Raw genomic sequence first — 15,677 nt, 5'->3', positions numbered from 1 at the left:
GGAAAGAGACATCATGGCTCATGTGGAAATACAGATCCATTACTCAATTTCATCAAAACAAATTCTGTGCATTGGCCAGATATTCCAAGCTTTTTCATGCTGTTTTATCTCAGGCATTTCAAACAACAAACCTGCTTTTTTTTTTGCTCAAATCTTGGAATAAGTGTTCACTTTGTAATCGAGATTGGGAACCTAACTTTACTTGTGCTAAAATAAAACTAATCATGCTGATGATCTAGAGTCTATGAATTGAAGGATGGTAAAAACAGACATCAAAGTAATTTTCAAAACAAAACTGGATACATGTAATTGTATCAATAGTAAAAGAGAGGGCCATTTGGCCCAACTGGGCTATACTGTTACGTTGCTCTAGAGGAGCTTCCGCCAACACAGCTTCATCTCACTCTCAGCATAACCTTCTATTCCTTTGTTGCTCTTGTAGTTCTCTAACTTTTGCTTATTTTTTAAACAAAGAAGTATGCTTGAGGATATTTACAGAGGAACCTTAATTATCCGAAGGACATGGGAGGGGAGTTGTTCACTTGGTTTAGAGTTCCAGATAATCAAATGCCTGATAACATAATTTAACCTAGCATTAGGACCTCGCGATCTTGCCGGATAATTTGATAATGGGATGTTGGGATAATCAAGGTTCCTCTGTACTTAGAAAGGAGCAAATGTGCATGGTAAATAGAAAGAGCTGGAGAGTGGGACTAATTGGATAGGTCTTTCAAAGAGCTAGCACAGGAATTATGGATGAATGGCCTCCTTTGGTGCTGTAAGATTCTGTAAAGCTAATCAGTCTGAATGTTGCATTAGACTGGCAGCCTACTATAGCTGTCAAATTTCCATTGCCTGTAGCACAGTACTACATTTCATTATGTCCAGAAAAATAATCACAAATCCATGTTGTACAATCACAAGCAGCCTTCAGAGTTATACTTCAAGCAGGCTTTGCAGTAACATGAAACATATCATATTTCAAGATGTATATAATGACATTTGAAAATGTTCAAGACATTGAAACAATTCAATTCCATGACTGTCCCTAGTCAAGTGAGGAAAGTGGCCCAACAACTGCCAAATTAAGCAAGATTTATTGGTTGAAATAAAGTCAGATTCCTTCAGAAATTGTGAACAGACGAACAAGAACAGAACTTTAAGCGGGAATAAATTTCTTTTACTCTCTTGTGGGACCTGAGCATTGTTGGCTGGTCAGCATTTATTGCATGTCCTTGGTTGTCCTTGAGAATGTAGCGGTGAGCTGCTTTCTCGAACTGCTGTAGTCTATGTGCTGTAGGTAGACCCACAATTGCTCCAACAAGAAATACTGGAGACAAATGGACCTTTTTCCTCCTACTTGATAGCATTTAAAACAATTTTTTTTTCATTATTCTTACATGGGATGAAGGCATTGCTAGCTAGGTAGCATTTATTGCCTATCCCTAATTACCCAGAGGGCAGTTAAGAGTCAACCACATTGCTATGGGTCTGGAGTCACATGTCGGCCAGACCCAGGTAAGGATGGCAGTCTCCTTCCCTAAAGGATATTATTAGGATTGGCAATAGTATCTGACAATCAGCAATGGATTCACTCTTAATTCCAAAGATTTTTAAAAATTGAATTCAAATTCCACCATCTGCCCTGGCGGGATTCAAATCCAGATTCCCAGAACATTGCCAGAGTTTCTGGATTAATAGTCCAGCGATAATATGACTATGTCATTACCTTCCCTAGTCTCAGAAATCCATTTCAATATCCTAACATTCCTAGTGCGTGTGCACTCTCTGCATGGAGTTATGTGACTCATCTGCCAGTTTCGATATATGTAAGCTCATTTCCAGTCTGATACATTTTGATATGTGGGATAAACGCACTAAGTGCACTTAACGCAAATGACAACTCGCATGAGCATCTTATTAGCATGTTGAATATAGTAGGCAAGTGATCCTGTACATTTTATAGATCAAAAACATTCTATACCTGCTATTAAACAGACTTCCAGAGACTTTAGTATGCAGAAGCAACTTGTGTCTCAGTGTAACTGTTAGTCAAGCAGTCAAAAGCCAATCTACATAACGATCCAATATTAGAGAAGATAAGACCAGCCTTACAAAGAAATTACCTTATAGCAAAGCAACAGTCCGTTTCGTTCATCTGTTAATCTGATGGGTGCTCAGGACAAGACCTATTGACTTCAAACCAAGAATCTATACATCTGGAGAGAAATATAAACACAAAATTCCTGTTAGACAAAGTCTACACACACAATAGTCACCGGAAAGAAAGCATCTTCTTAGAGATTAAAGCCGATTGCATGAAATAAAGCCATCCAGAATATAATTGAAGGTTTGCAAACAACGCAATGGAATCATCATTCAGTCATACTTGTGAGTCAGGTTCCATTCCAAAGGAGCATAATACCTTTAGAACTTTCTGAAAAATTTGTCACTTGTCTCTCTCTATTTTTGTGTTTTTCTTCCGCTCCTGCCTGCTGTCTCTCTTCTGTCAGTGAGAGCCAGAAGCTCCCTTTGCTACCTGCTGTTCCTGACAGTAAAAGGTGAGATAACACATTCTTAAGGCTTCATCAGTGTGGAATATCTAAAGGCCAGCTGAGAATTTTAACTAACAAATGTGAGAATTTCTGGATTTTTAAAAAAGTTCATTCTCATTGAACGGCAGACAAGACTCGAAAGACTGCATAATCTGTTCCTGCTCCAGGGTGAAATCTCATTGAGCTGATGGACTGGTCTGCTGACTGGACAGCTGATGTCTGCTTATCAGAAGACATTTACAGAGGTCTTTCACCTTCCAGCTCTTACTCGGCTTTGGTGTTTGTAAAGCATTTTGAGATGTTGTTCTGAGTTGAAGGAAGAATACAAATGAAGGTTGCTAATGATTATATCATTTCATTCACTGCACTCAAAACAAAAATCAGGGGACCATTCCAATCCTATATTAATTTTACACCCATACAATTTGTCTGGGGGTGTTTTGTTTTTCTTGCTTCTGTGCCCATGTGCATTTCCATGGGCAAAAATGTGTGCATGTGGCACACACGTGTGCAGAGGGTGGGCGTGGATGGGGAAGGATGCAACATGCAGCAGGTGGGTCTCAGAGACCTCAAGAAGAAAGACACTTCTTTCAATGCTTGAGCGGAGCAGGATACCATATGATTTATTTTTAAACAATTTTCCATGATGCATCGTGAATTAAAAGCAACCACTAATTAATGCGCTCTCTTTTGGAGAGCAATGAAAAAGCATTAGAGTGAAGACTGAAATGCAGAAACTTCTGAAATAATTCACACTTGTAATAACTGTAAAGTTCGCTCATGCTATGAATTAATCCTGAACCAGAAGTGAGGCAAGCAGACCTATTTCAAAGCCGTTGACTATGAAGCTAAGTCAACTGAGCAATGGCTTCCTGATGAAGGGCTTTTGCCTGAAATGTTAATTTTCTTGATCCTCGGATGCTGCCTGACTGCTGTACCTTTCCAACACCATTCTAATCTTGAGTAATGGGTGGCTCAGGGTTGAATGTACAACCCTCCCAGAACGCACTGCAGCCTATACAATTTGGCATTAATCCCGTAACCAATGCAATCAGCAACCTTGGAAAGTGTTTTTTAATACTTGTGACAATTTTTTTAAAGATTAAACACTTTTTTAAAAATATTAGAAATTGGTAAAAAGGCTGTTTGAATGGGGTGCTGGAGTTGGGAGTGGTCATGTGATGAATACCCGGTCCATCCAGAATTTGCGCAACCAGAAAAGGTGGCAATCTTAGCCCCTTGAGATGGGCCTGTGAAATTGCCATTGACCATTCCGGCATGGACACACAAACTGGAAGCAACTGTCGAGAAAAAACTTTGAGTCCATACAATCTCAGAGACAGCGTTTTGGGAACAATTGGTATTTCTGTGAATTTAATAATTTATGCAACGATCAGCTCAAACATCCCAAACGCACTGTTGATATTCAGAGGCCATCAGTGTTCTGTCATGGTAGATTATGGCATTCAGGTATTGAGAAAATTCTCAGGTTTTCTATCTCCTTGGAGACAGCTGCACCATTCAACATGATCAATACTGATCCTCCAGCCCAATGATGCATTTGCATTCTCCCCCTCTAGCCCTTGATGCCTCTTAATAAACAATTGACCTTGACACTCAAAACTTTGTGCTGCCACAATATTCTCAGCCCCTTAGTCTACTTACCCTTTATGGTAGATGCATAAACAAGGCAAGCGTGCAATGGTATCTCCCTGCTGCAGTTCTTCAAGACATATTGCACATTCTCCAGTATCTTTACTTAGCACATCCTCTACAGCAACAAAAAAAAACACATACATCAGTGTCATTACAAGGAATTATACCATTGGTCATTGATGTTGCTTCAAAGTTTTTAAAAGCTTCCACCAGCAGAACTCCAACAGCATGTATTTATGTCTTATTAAAAGATAACGGAGTAACAGCTCTGTCAGCAGATAAAGAATATGCTTCGCAGGAACTAACGTTATCAATTGGGGGGAGGCAATGGCCTCATGGTATTATCACTGGACTGTTAAACCAGAGGCACAGGAAATATTCTGGGGACCCGGGTTTGAAATCCGCCACGGCAGATGGTGGGATTTAAATTCAATAACAACCTGGAATTAAGAATCTAATTTCAACCATGAAATCATTGTCAATTATTGGGTTGATTCACTAATGCCCTTTAAGGAAGGAAACTGCCATCTTAATCAGGTCTGGCCAATATGCGACTCCACAGCCAATGTGATTGACTCTTAACTACCCTCTGGGATGGGTAATAACTAGCCAGTGATGCTGTCATCCCATGAATGAATTTTAAAAAAATACACAACTTAATGATACCGTTATAATATAAAGTTGCACTCAATTAGCCTAAGGGAGTCACTATTCTGGGCTTGAAACATTAACTCTGTCTTTCTCTGCACAGATGCAGCCAGACCTGCTGAGTTTCTCCTGCATTCTCTGTATTTGTTTCAGATTTCCAGCATCTGCGGTATTTTGCTTTTATACCATCCTCTGCCTCAAGCAGACAATCAGCGTCTATTTACGTGCAGGTCCCTCACCAGGGTTTCAGCTCAAAGATCAACACTGGCATTCCAGTGTTGTACTGAGGGATTGCTGCACTGGCAGAGATTGTGGATGAGATATGAAACTGCTGAGATGGATGCACAAGTCCTAACAGCACTACTTCAAGGAAGAGCAGGAGAGTTATCCCTCAAACAACATCACAAAATCTAAAAACTATCATCTATTGCCACTTGAGGGAGTTTACTGTGCACAAATTGACTTTCACAATACACTATAACAGCAATTTCTTTTAAGAAAAGCACTTCTCTGATGCCCTTTGAGATGTCCAGTGGTCAAGATAAGGGGTATGTAAATGTGATTTTAAAAAATAAATAAAACCTTTTTAGATTTATATCTGTGAGTGCAAATAATGGGGAGAATTTGTTTTAGGGATTAGAGTCTAAGGCCCTTCAGCCCATCGAGACTGCACTAGTGAAAAACAAAAACAATAACCTAATTATTCTAACTTCATTTTTCAGCATTTGCCTTACGGCCTTGTATGACTCAGTGCACTTTCTAAATACTTCCCAAATATTAGGAGGCAGAAAGGAGTCCCTCCTGTTTACCTTATCCATGCATTTTGTGAATTTGTACATCCCGATCATGCTTTACTGAACACATTTACTGGATTGTAAATGGATTATTTCTGAGCAGGCCACTTGTTCCATTTTTCTTCTGGATGAAGCGCAAGTCACAATCACTATTCAGCTTGTGTTAACTGTCCAGGAGAGCTCAGGAAGAACCTGGTTTAGAAATGCACAGGCTTCAGAGCATTTTGTTAAAAAGCATCCTGAATGACTTCAAAAAAAGACACCAGTAGAGGGGGCTGTGCCTCTCTGTTTTGTGCTTGTGAGCTCAGGTCACATTCACACTTTAGTTTTGAAAGCCAGAGGGAAAGCAAACCAAACGAGACCAATGTATTCGGGGAGGCACTAACACTCAGCGATAAACCTCCCAGGTACCTGCAATAGGACGTGACTCAACAGCCGCTACAAAGCCAGCATATCAGACTCAGAATCATTACACCGAAAGGAACAGAATGTCACGCAGGGGAAGGTTTATAGAAAGATTGTTATTGTTAATCTTCCAGTGGGAATGAGTTATCACAGCAACTACTGATATTTGTCAACAGAGTATCTCTGAATAAGTACAGCAGACAAAAAATGCATCACAGATTAGGGAGGCTAACCAAAAGCAGAATAATTAAGGAGGTGGGGAGAAAGAAGAATTGTGATGGAGGGGTAAATGCAGAAATATAATAAAGGAATCCAGTGTTTAAAGCCTAAAGGCTGAGGGACACTGAGGATGTGCAGGAAGCCAGAATGGGAGGTATGCTGACGTCTAGGAGAGTTGCAAGAGACTCCAGGGAAATAGTCAAAGCCACTGAACAAGTTGAAACGGAGGATGTGAACAGAGTACATCTGAACATACATATTGGGAAAAAACATAGGCCCCTCAAACTTGTTCTGTCATTCAAAGACTGATCTGTTTGTGCTTTGAATTCCACATCCCCATCTACACCTGGTAATCTTTGCTTCCCTTACCCAAGAAGAAAGCATCTACCTCCACCTTAAAATGAACGTCCTCATCTCTCTCCTAAAAGGTGTCACAAATCTTTGCACAGTGCCTCCTGGTTTTGGGTTCACCTACAAAGTCGAGATGGTTCAGAACAAGAGCAGAAGAAGGTGGTCAGGGATCACGAGAAAAATGGTATGCCAACAAGTTACAATATAGTTAGCAAAACACAGTACCATAGCCTATTAAAAGGAGAAAACATTACAGAAGAAATGTTTATTGGCATGCTTCATTAGGAATGAGCTATCACCATTCCGGAGATCCTGTTTCAGTCCCTTATTATTAAGGCAGATATCACATTTCTTTGTTCAACTTTGTTTTACACTGTTTCTCTGTTTTAAAATTGAATTAGGTTTATTGTCACATGCACCCACATGAAAAGTTTACAAATCGCCATTTATGGTGCCACCTTACATACAAAGGTACCTCGGTACAGAGTCTTAGAGAACCCAGTTTCCACTAGAGGGAAAGGAATTGATTTCTGGCTGGGTTTGACTGGTTTTACCAGTTGAACTCCTGAGTTGTATCAGACAAGCTTTACTGATATGAAATAATCATGCCAATCCCTGGCAGTGCGATGATTGTACTATTCACTAACTTCAAACACATTACAGGCTGGGATTGAAGTTATAGTGACCGCTTGGCTCCTCACCACCTTGTACACATATTTACCTACCTCAACCAGATTAAATATTCAGATGACCCAGGAAATCCTGCTGTAAAATTCTGAGGATTTTAATACGAGCACTTTCTAAAGCAAGGTTACACACATTTCTTCCCATGACATCCAAACCACTGCAGCTCAGTGACCCAAAGTCATGTGGTTTGTGTTTGCCCCTTCCAGATTTCTTATTTTTAAGGCCTCTTACTTTGATCTGTGACTTTGAAAAGCTCTATTTGAATAATGCACAGATTCAAGGACAGTCTATTTACATCACATATCCCCTGGGAATTAGTATCAGTTGAGCTCATGGTCTAAAGGAAACTTCTCATTCTAAGCACATCTTTTCAACATGGAGGGATACATTACAGCCAGAGGAAGCCATTCAGTTAGATCTTGCCTGAACATCATTTCCCACAACCTCTGATTCACACATCTTTACTCTTAAACGAACAGAAGTAAGTGCTTGTGGTTACACATACATTTTATTTGTTTGTGGGATGTGGGCATTGTTGGCTAAGCCAGGATTTATTGCCCATTTCTTATTGACGTCAAGATGGTGACCCACTCAGTCCAGGAGATATAGGGATACTAATAGTGCTGGTAGGAATGAGGTTTGACACAGAAATGGTGACATATATCCAAATCAGGACAATGCGTGTCTTGGAGGTCAACTTGAAAGGGTGTCATTCCCATTGTATCTGCTGCCGTTGTCCTGGTGGGAGAAGTCATGGATTTGAAAGGTCTTGTTGAGGGATCTTTGGTGGGTATTTGACCTATCGGCACACATATGCATGCATTAAATGTGTCAAATGTCTGTGTATATTTTCTATGTATAGAAACTGTTTATTTTTGTGTACATGGACTTGCATGTATTTCATACACAAACATGTGTGAGGAGATATCTAAAATATGCAGTTGTGGTCATTTAACATTTTTTCTAACTCAGTCACTGATGTCACCATAGAACAGGAACTTAGGACCAGTTGTGCTGGCTGATATTTGTCCTGTCGTTTCAAGATTCTGGCATGAATTTAAACCTTCTGCCAAACTCCAGTGAAATTCTCAAATTGCACTGAACAGGGGAAATAGTCAAACCTGGGTCCTCTCTCAAGTTACTGCGCATCAAGACACAAACTATATTTCTTTTCCTATCCTTGATCTCCTCCTTTTTCATTCTCCCTGAATTGTTTATTAAATAGTAACATCATCTTCTGCATTTATATTGATTTGTAGGAGTATTTGGGCTAACACTAAAAGCAGAATTAAAGAATTTAGCAATATCCTCGACAATTACCAACCCCATTAAACTTAAAGCCACAACATAGAAGAAAAATGTTAATTTCCTGAATACAATACAACTTACACGAGCACAAAATGACAGGCATCAGTTCGGAATATAAAGTTTGCTTCAAAACAACAGACACATCCTTCTAAACATAAAGGGCCTATCATCTCAAACAAATCTTCCAAAGACTGTTCAGGCGATATGCACAAAGCTAGAATACTTTAACCAGGCAGTTATAACCCATTCTGTTGCCTCTGAAATCAAGTGTCAATTAAATTTAACAATTGACAAGAGAGTATTCATTCCAGTAGCATTGGATACATTTTTCCCCATATAACACCCATATGCATACATTGTAAAGCTAAAACTACCACATTCATTTGCAAGTAATTCAATACCTCAATTATTTCAGGATCTCCAGGCTCTGATTTAGCTAAGCGTCCTTGACAACTTTGAAGTTGTTCATCTTATTTGCATTCTCTCTCTAGCTTCTCCAGCATTGCAAACTCCCTCATTCTCCAAACCCCTATCGGCTTCTCTTGGTTTTTCAATCTGTTGTGGCTGCCCAATCTCCTGTCTGCCTCTTGGATTGCCAATGCCTCCAAGCCTCTTGCAGCCACCATGTCTCCAGTTTCATCATCCCCGTGACCCCCCACCTCCCAAGCCCCTTGCATCCACCTTCTCCCTCATTTCCTGCCAGCCCCTTACAGTCTCCCATTTACCAACAATTCCCCAGGTGGCTGCCAACCTGCCTTCCCCACCCCCTCCCATGTGGCCTCTGACACCCCCCACTAAACCCACCCATAAATCCGGCTGTCCCAGCAAAAACATGAATGTCACTTCCCCGACTGACATCACTATAAAGGCTGCTCCTGGCCCTGGCCTCCATTCCCCAGCCTCAGCTACATGGTAGCGTCTCCCAGTTCCCCAGCTCCTGAATGTCAGCCCTCAGTTCCTGCACTGTGACCCTTGGTCCTGTATTAAGCATTCACTGACCCTGCTGCTACTCCTTCAACCACAGACTGTCTCTCTTCTGCCTTTGTTGCTGATAGGTTCAAAAGTGAACTATCAGAGGAACTATGGGGGAAAACCAACCTGTGATTGGAGGAGCAGCTCCTCACTTTTTCTTTCTATTCTATCCATAGTGATGACTTTTCTCCAACTGATTATCCCTGTGAATGAATGAAATTGCCCATTGCCCCGTGTTATCTTGAATGTTTCTGCAATGCATTGACAACTGTTTGATCCAAGCAGCTCCCACCTCAATAATGAGCAATGATCAGGATCAGACATGAGAAAAGGGGTTAGACACTGACTGGAACGGTCCTTATGCCTGGTTCAAATGAACACAAGTTGGTCTTGGAGGAAATGCAGAGACTTAAATCTCAAGAAGAGATTCCATAGCATAGTTGGCATTGCCTTATGACTGGGAAACTGACCAGTGATCTCACTGAGAAACTCAACTAGTGCAGAAAGATGGAGCACAGTGAGAATGAGGTCAGGTGACCACTGGCCAATCACATGACTAAACCTCCAACCAACCCAGGTGGGACTTCAGTACTGTAGAAGCTAAGCTCAATTAAATTAAAACTTTGGCAGCACCATGGTGCAGACTACTATTTTCCCAAGGACACACTAGCCATTTACACACTACAGTCTAGTCACCTACAATGCACACAAAACTGAACAGAACTGAAAGGGGAACTAAGCAAGTAACATTCACTTTGGAAACTTCCCATTTCTATTTTGTGTTAAATGGAATACAAGATTTTACAATAAGTAAAGGTCAACTACTCGTTCTTCTCTCTTTTAGCTCATTGCCTGCAGAAAAAAAAGGAACCACTCGAATGAAAGAAAAACTGTTTTGGCTAAAAGAAAACAATGGAAGCTTTAAAAGTGGCCTAGGCCTAGACAGCTGGAATTAGCACCAAAATGCACTGCACAAAGCAATGGAGGAGCTGGCTGAAGTAGTGATCACATTGCATATTGATTTTGGAAATGCTTACATTAATAGTGTGGGTCTGTTCCCTAGCTGGCTTTGAACTAACTACTGCATTATTGATCTTACAATTACATGGGAGCTCCACAGGAACCTCAAATAAAACCAAGATGAGAACAAGTTAATCCTATAGTACACTGCATTTAAATTTTAAACCGAATCATTGGATTAGAAAGTTTACTCAGCTGAATACAGAAAATTAGACAGCCCAAGAATTGATATTTACATATGACATACTTTAAAGTCTTTTGATGCTTTCATTTAAAAAAAACAATCATTCTGCCTTTGTCTCCTTCTGTATTCTGTCTATACCTCAATTGTCCAGAAACAGATGACTGCTACTGACCATTTGTATCAGGCTCAATTCAGTTGATCGTTCTCACTTCTGAATTAGAAGATTGTGGATCCAAGCCTCTACTCCAGAATGCACAATCAAGGCTAACACCACAAAGCAGTAAACAAGGGAGTGCTATACTCTGGAAAGTGTGGTCTTTTGGATGAAGTGCTACACCAAGGCATCATTGCCCATCACTGACAGACGCAAGGACCCCATATTGCAGTTTCAAAGCAGAGCAGGGATGCTTTCCCTAGCATAGAAAACAGAAAATGCTGGAGGAACTCAACGGGTCTGACCACATCTGTGGAAAAAGAAACAGCTCATCTTTCGCGTCCAACGACCTCTCTTTGTAACTTCTTCCAAAGAGAAGTGCCAATATTACTTTTCTCTCTCCACCGATGCTGCCAGATCAATCGAAATTCTTCAGTATGTAATGTTTTTAGATTAGATTTCAAACATCCACAGAATTTTGCTTTCTCCCTAGTGTCCTAACCAATATTTATCCCTCAATTAACATCAAAAAGTGTTGGTCAGCATTGCCATACCGATGCAAACATAGCTGCCTTTTTTTTCCCGCATTAAAAATACTTAATTGGCTGTAAAGTGTTTGAGGAGGTAATGAAAGGGGCTATATAAATTATTTCATGAAGCTTTCTTGTGCATCACCTGCAACTCCCACCCTTTTAGCTCACCATAGTATATGGCCCACAAAATGGAAACTGTGGAGAACTGAATGTAAAAATGGTAGACTCAGTAATGGAGGATACAAACACATTCTCTCATATTGCCATCAACCTGTTGTACTGCCTTTCCAGAAGGCTGGAATCATAACCAATTGCGCATGTACAGAAACGCAGCGTCAATCCCATTACAGTCAATGAGATGCAGCATTCACATTCTGAGACACCCATACTGAGAGTCACACATATTCTCTCTTTCTCACAGGTTTAACCATATAGAACATTGACTGATATCTGGAATAAAACATTGGTGCCTTTGAGGACCACATTTTACAATAAATTAGAGTACGTACTGCCCTGCAGGAACTAAGCGCAGTTTCAATTATTCTTTCTCTGAACCTTAAATCTATATTTCACGATGTGATATCATTAGTGTACACATGTAGGTGGTGGCCATCTTTGTTAGCCATCTTGGCATTCGCAGCACACACTATATTTCCAGAAAGCACATTGTCACAATGAAGCAATTTTATTTTACATAAAAGATTCCCTTACAAAGTGGCATTGTCAGAAAGAATATACAAAACTCTCCTTCAACTTGAGGAGGAGAAAGAATGTCTAAAGTGGTAGTCATATTTCATATTGATCTTGGAAACTCTATTGCATTAATCATATGGGTGTGTCACCCAGCTGGTTTCAAACTAAACACAGCTTTATTGATTCTTCAATATAAATTTCTGCCAGGGCTCGCCTGAAAGTGGAGCAGAGGTGAAATCTTCCATCAGAGGCAGTTGGTTTATACCAGTGTTTGGAATATTCACTGTAAATTCCTTAAAGCTAATTTTACAAACACTCAGAAGTACAAATGTAAACTGATGTTCATTGTTATCTTTTGCATTATTAATAAAGCAAGAGGAAATATTTTGCTTGGTTGGCACTCCAATTGATTAAAGCATTTACTCCCTTCTTCACCAACAAATTATGGCTTCCTTAGAGGCCCTGGCACAGACTGAAAACTGTAAGAAGGGGAGCCCCAAGCGTTCATGAGAGCCTTGGTAACTGAACCAATGAAATACCCAACCAATAACCTTCATTGGAATCAATAGAGTCATAGAGATGTACAGCATGGAAACAGACCTTTCGGTCCAACTCGTCCATGCCGACCAGATATCCCAACCCAATCTAGCCCCACCTGCCAGCATCTGGCCCATATTCCTCCAAATCCTTCCTATTCATATACCCATCCAGATGCCTCTTAAATGTTGCAATTGTACTAGCCTCCACCACTTCCTCTGGCAGCTCATTCCATACACGTACCATCCTCTGTGTGAAAACGTTGCCCCATAGGTCTCTTGTATATCTTTCCCCTCTCATCCCAAACCTATGCCCTATAGTTCTGGACTCCCCGACCTCAGGGACAAGACTGTTTCTTTACCCTATCCAGCCCCTCATGATTTTATAAACCTCAAGAAGGTCACCCCTCAGCCTCCGATGCTACAGGGAAAACAGCCCTAGCCTATCCAACCTCTCCCCATAGCTCAAATCCTCCAACCCTGGCAACATCCTTGTAAATCTTTACTGAACCCTTCAAGTTTCACAACATTTTTACGATAGGAAGGAGACCAGAATGAGCTATGAACCTGCACTCTAAGGTCTCATTGTTCAGCAACACTCCCTAGGACCTTACCATTAAGTGCATAAGTCCTGCTAAGATTTGTTCTCCCAAAATGCAGAATCTCAAATTTATCTGAATTAAACTCCATCTGCCACTTCTCAGCCCATTGGTTCATCTGATCAAGATGCCGGTGTAATCTGAGGTAACATTCTTCGCCGTCCACTACACCTCCAATTTTGGTGTCATCTGCAAGCTTATTAATAGTTTCCCTCCTATTTATAATATATTTCCAAAATACAGTTTGAATTCGACACACCTGGTAAATTAATTGCTTCAAACTTGCAGAAAAACACCAAGCTCAAGGATCGCATTAGGCCTGATAGATGCTTAATGTTATACAATCATTTTTTTAAGTTTTTGACTAGTATGCTGGAATGTTCCAGTTTTCTTGGTGTTCAATAAAAAATGATTTTCTGTTTATTTGTTCATGTGTTCGGGGTGGGGGGGGGAAAGAGACTGGACCCTGAGAAGAGCTCCAAGGGGGGCTGTGACCACAAAATGATTGAGAATCACTGATCTAGAAGATGCACATCCCTAACCCTAACCCTACAGTAAGTCACCAAGACTTCACAAATATCAGTACCCCAATTAAACAGCCTCCACCAACTGAAGAACTAGCAACATTAGGTTCCTTCCAAGTCATACACCCGAAACATGATGACATATTGCTGTTTATTCATCAACACTGGTCAAAATTCTGGAAGGTTCTATCTAACTGTCCTGCCTGTGCACCTTCATCACTTAGGCGGTTAGGATACTTGAAGGAAGCTTTCCATTATCTTCGTAAAGCAACTGGGAATGGGCAATAAATTCTGGCTTTACCAGGAATAACTCATTCTGAAAACAACATTAAAAAATCTGCCAATGACAGTAATGGCAAGTTGATGATAACCATGGTCACTTGATTAGTGGAGAAGCATTGAAAATGTTGCTGGAGTATTTCAATTAGAGCCTTGGCCATGAGCCCAATGGTCCTTAAGATGACTGAATTCCTGGCAGGATTCATTTAAAATCTAGGTATTTAGATTAGATTAGATTACATTACAGTGTGGAAACAGGCCCTTCGGCCCAACAACTCCACATCGACCCGCCGAAGCGCAACCCACCCATACCCCTACATTTTCCCCATACCTAACACTACGGGCAATTTCTGTGAAACACCTTGGAAAAAAGCCTGATTGTGATCAAATGGAGAAGGAAAAATTGATTCTGACTTTCACATAGAAAAAGTATCCAATCTGTATATTGTGGCCATGGGATGGGTGAAGTCACGTGACATGGTACAGACTTTATGAGGAATGATAGAGGGATAGGTGGGGAGGCATGAACTGAGATGAGTTGGCCTATGAAGCATATGGGAATGAGGAAGCATGTTGGATGTGGGCCAGAAGACTTTCTCAATATACTGTTCGTATTACAGCTGTGGCAATGTCTCTGGACATCAAGAAAGTTCTCTTTATAAAATTAAAAACCCGAAAGAACTGCCGATGCTGTAAATCAAAGATAGAAATAGAAATTGCTGGAAAAGCTCAGGAGAAAGCTCAGAAATGAGGAAGGGTCACTCAACCAGAAGCGTTAACTCTGATCTCTCTCCACAGATGCTGCTAAACCTGCTGAGCGTTTCCAGCAATTTCTGTTTTTGTCTATGAAGGTCTCCTTACAGCCTACCTCAGCACTGACAGCCTGTGGCTGCCTCCAAACTGTTCCTGGGGCAACTAGTCTCCAGTGACCACTCCCACATTCCACAGAATGAATATCCTGCCTTTGAGGACACTAACTCCCAAGATAAACATAGTGAATGCACAAATTTACCAAGTTCCTCTCGAATGAGAATCCAGCGCATAACCTTGTTACATTAAGTCTCTCATCATACATGTTTGAGCAAATCAAAATAAAGTAAATGACCAATTATCAACCTCTTAAAAAGGTCAGAGAATAAACAAAACTTTAATGGAAACTTTCCTACTCTGGGTAAACCAAAAAAGCTCGTTAACTAAAGAACCATCCCTTAAAGGAACACAGCAATGAAAACCGAAACTTTAAAGGAGATTGTTAACTTTAAAATAGAATTCCATTTTCAGAGTTAAAAATCACACAACACTAGGTTATAGAGTCATAGAGATGTACAGCATGGAAACAGACCCCTCGGTCCAACTCGTCCATGCCGACCAGATATCCCAACCCAATCTAGTCCCACCTGCTAGCATCTGGCCCATATCCCTCCAAACCCTTCCTATTCATATAACCATCCAAATGCCTTTTAAATGTTGCAATTGTACCAGCCTCCACCACTTCCTCTGGCAGGTCATTCCATACACGTACCATCCTCTGAGTGAAAAGGTTGCCCCTTAGGTCCCTTT

At 40.7% G+C, this 15,677-nt stretch overlaps 1 protein-coding gene across 1 annotated transcript in view; it reads right to left on the bottom strand.

Annotated features, from left to right (window-relative positions):
• Positions 1-15,677, bottom strand: part of LOC122564430 (E3 ubiquitin-protein ligase znrf2-like) — a 205,011-nt gene that overhangs the window by 13,590 nt on the left and 175,744 nt on the right. The window contains exons 3-4 of the mRNA XM_043719277.1: positions 4,221-4,326; positions 2,127-2,219 (exon numbers count right to left, since the gene is read on the bottom strand). Of these exons, the coding sequence (XP_043575212.1) occupies positions 2,162-2,219; positions 4,221-4,326 (164 nt within the window). The 3' untranslated portion in view covers positions 2,127-2,161. The remainder of the gene's footprint in view (positions 1-2,126; positions 2,220-4,220; positions 4,327-15,677) is intronic.

Source organism: Chiloscyllium plagiosum, chromosome 29 (genome assembly GCF_004010195.1).
Source record: "Chiloscyllium plagiosum isolate BGI_BamShark_2017 chromosome 29, ASM401019v2, whole genome shotgun sequence".
NCBI classification, from domain to species: Eukaryota; Metazoa; Chordata; class Chondrichthyes; order Orectolobiformes; family Hemiscylliidae; genus Chiloscyllium; species Chiloscyllium plagiosum.
This window is presented reverse-complemented; position numbering and strand designations above follow the sequence as displayed.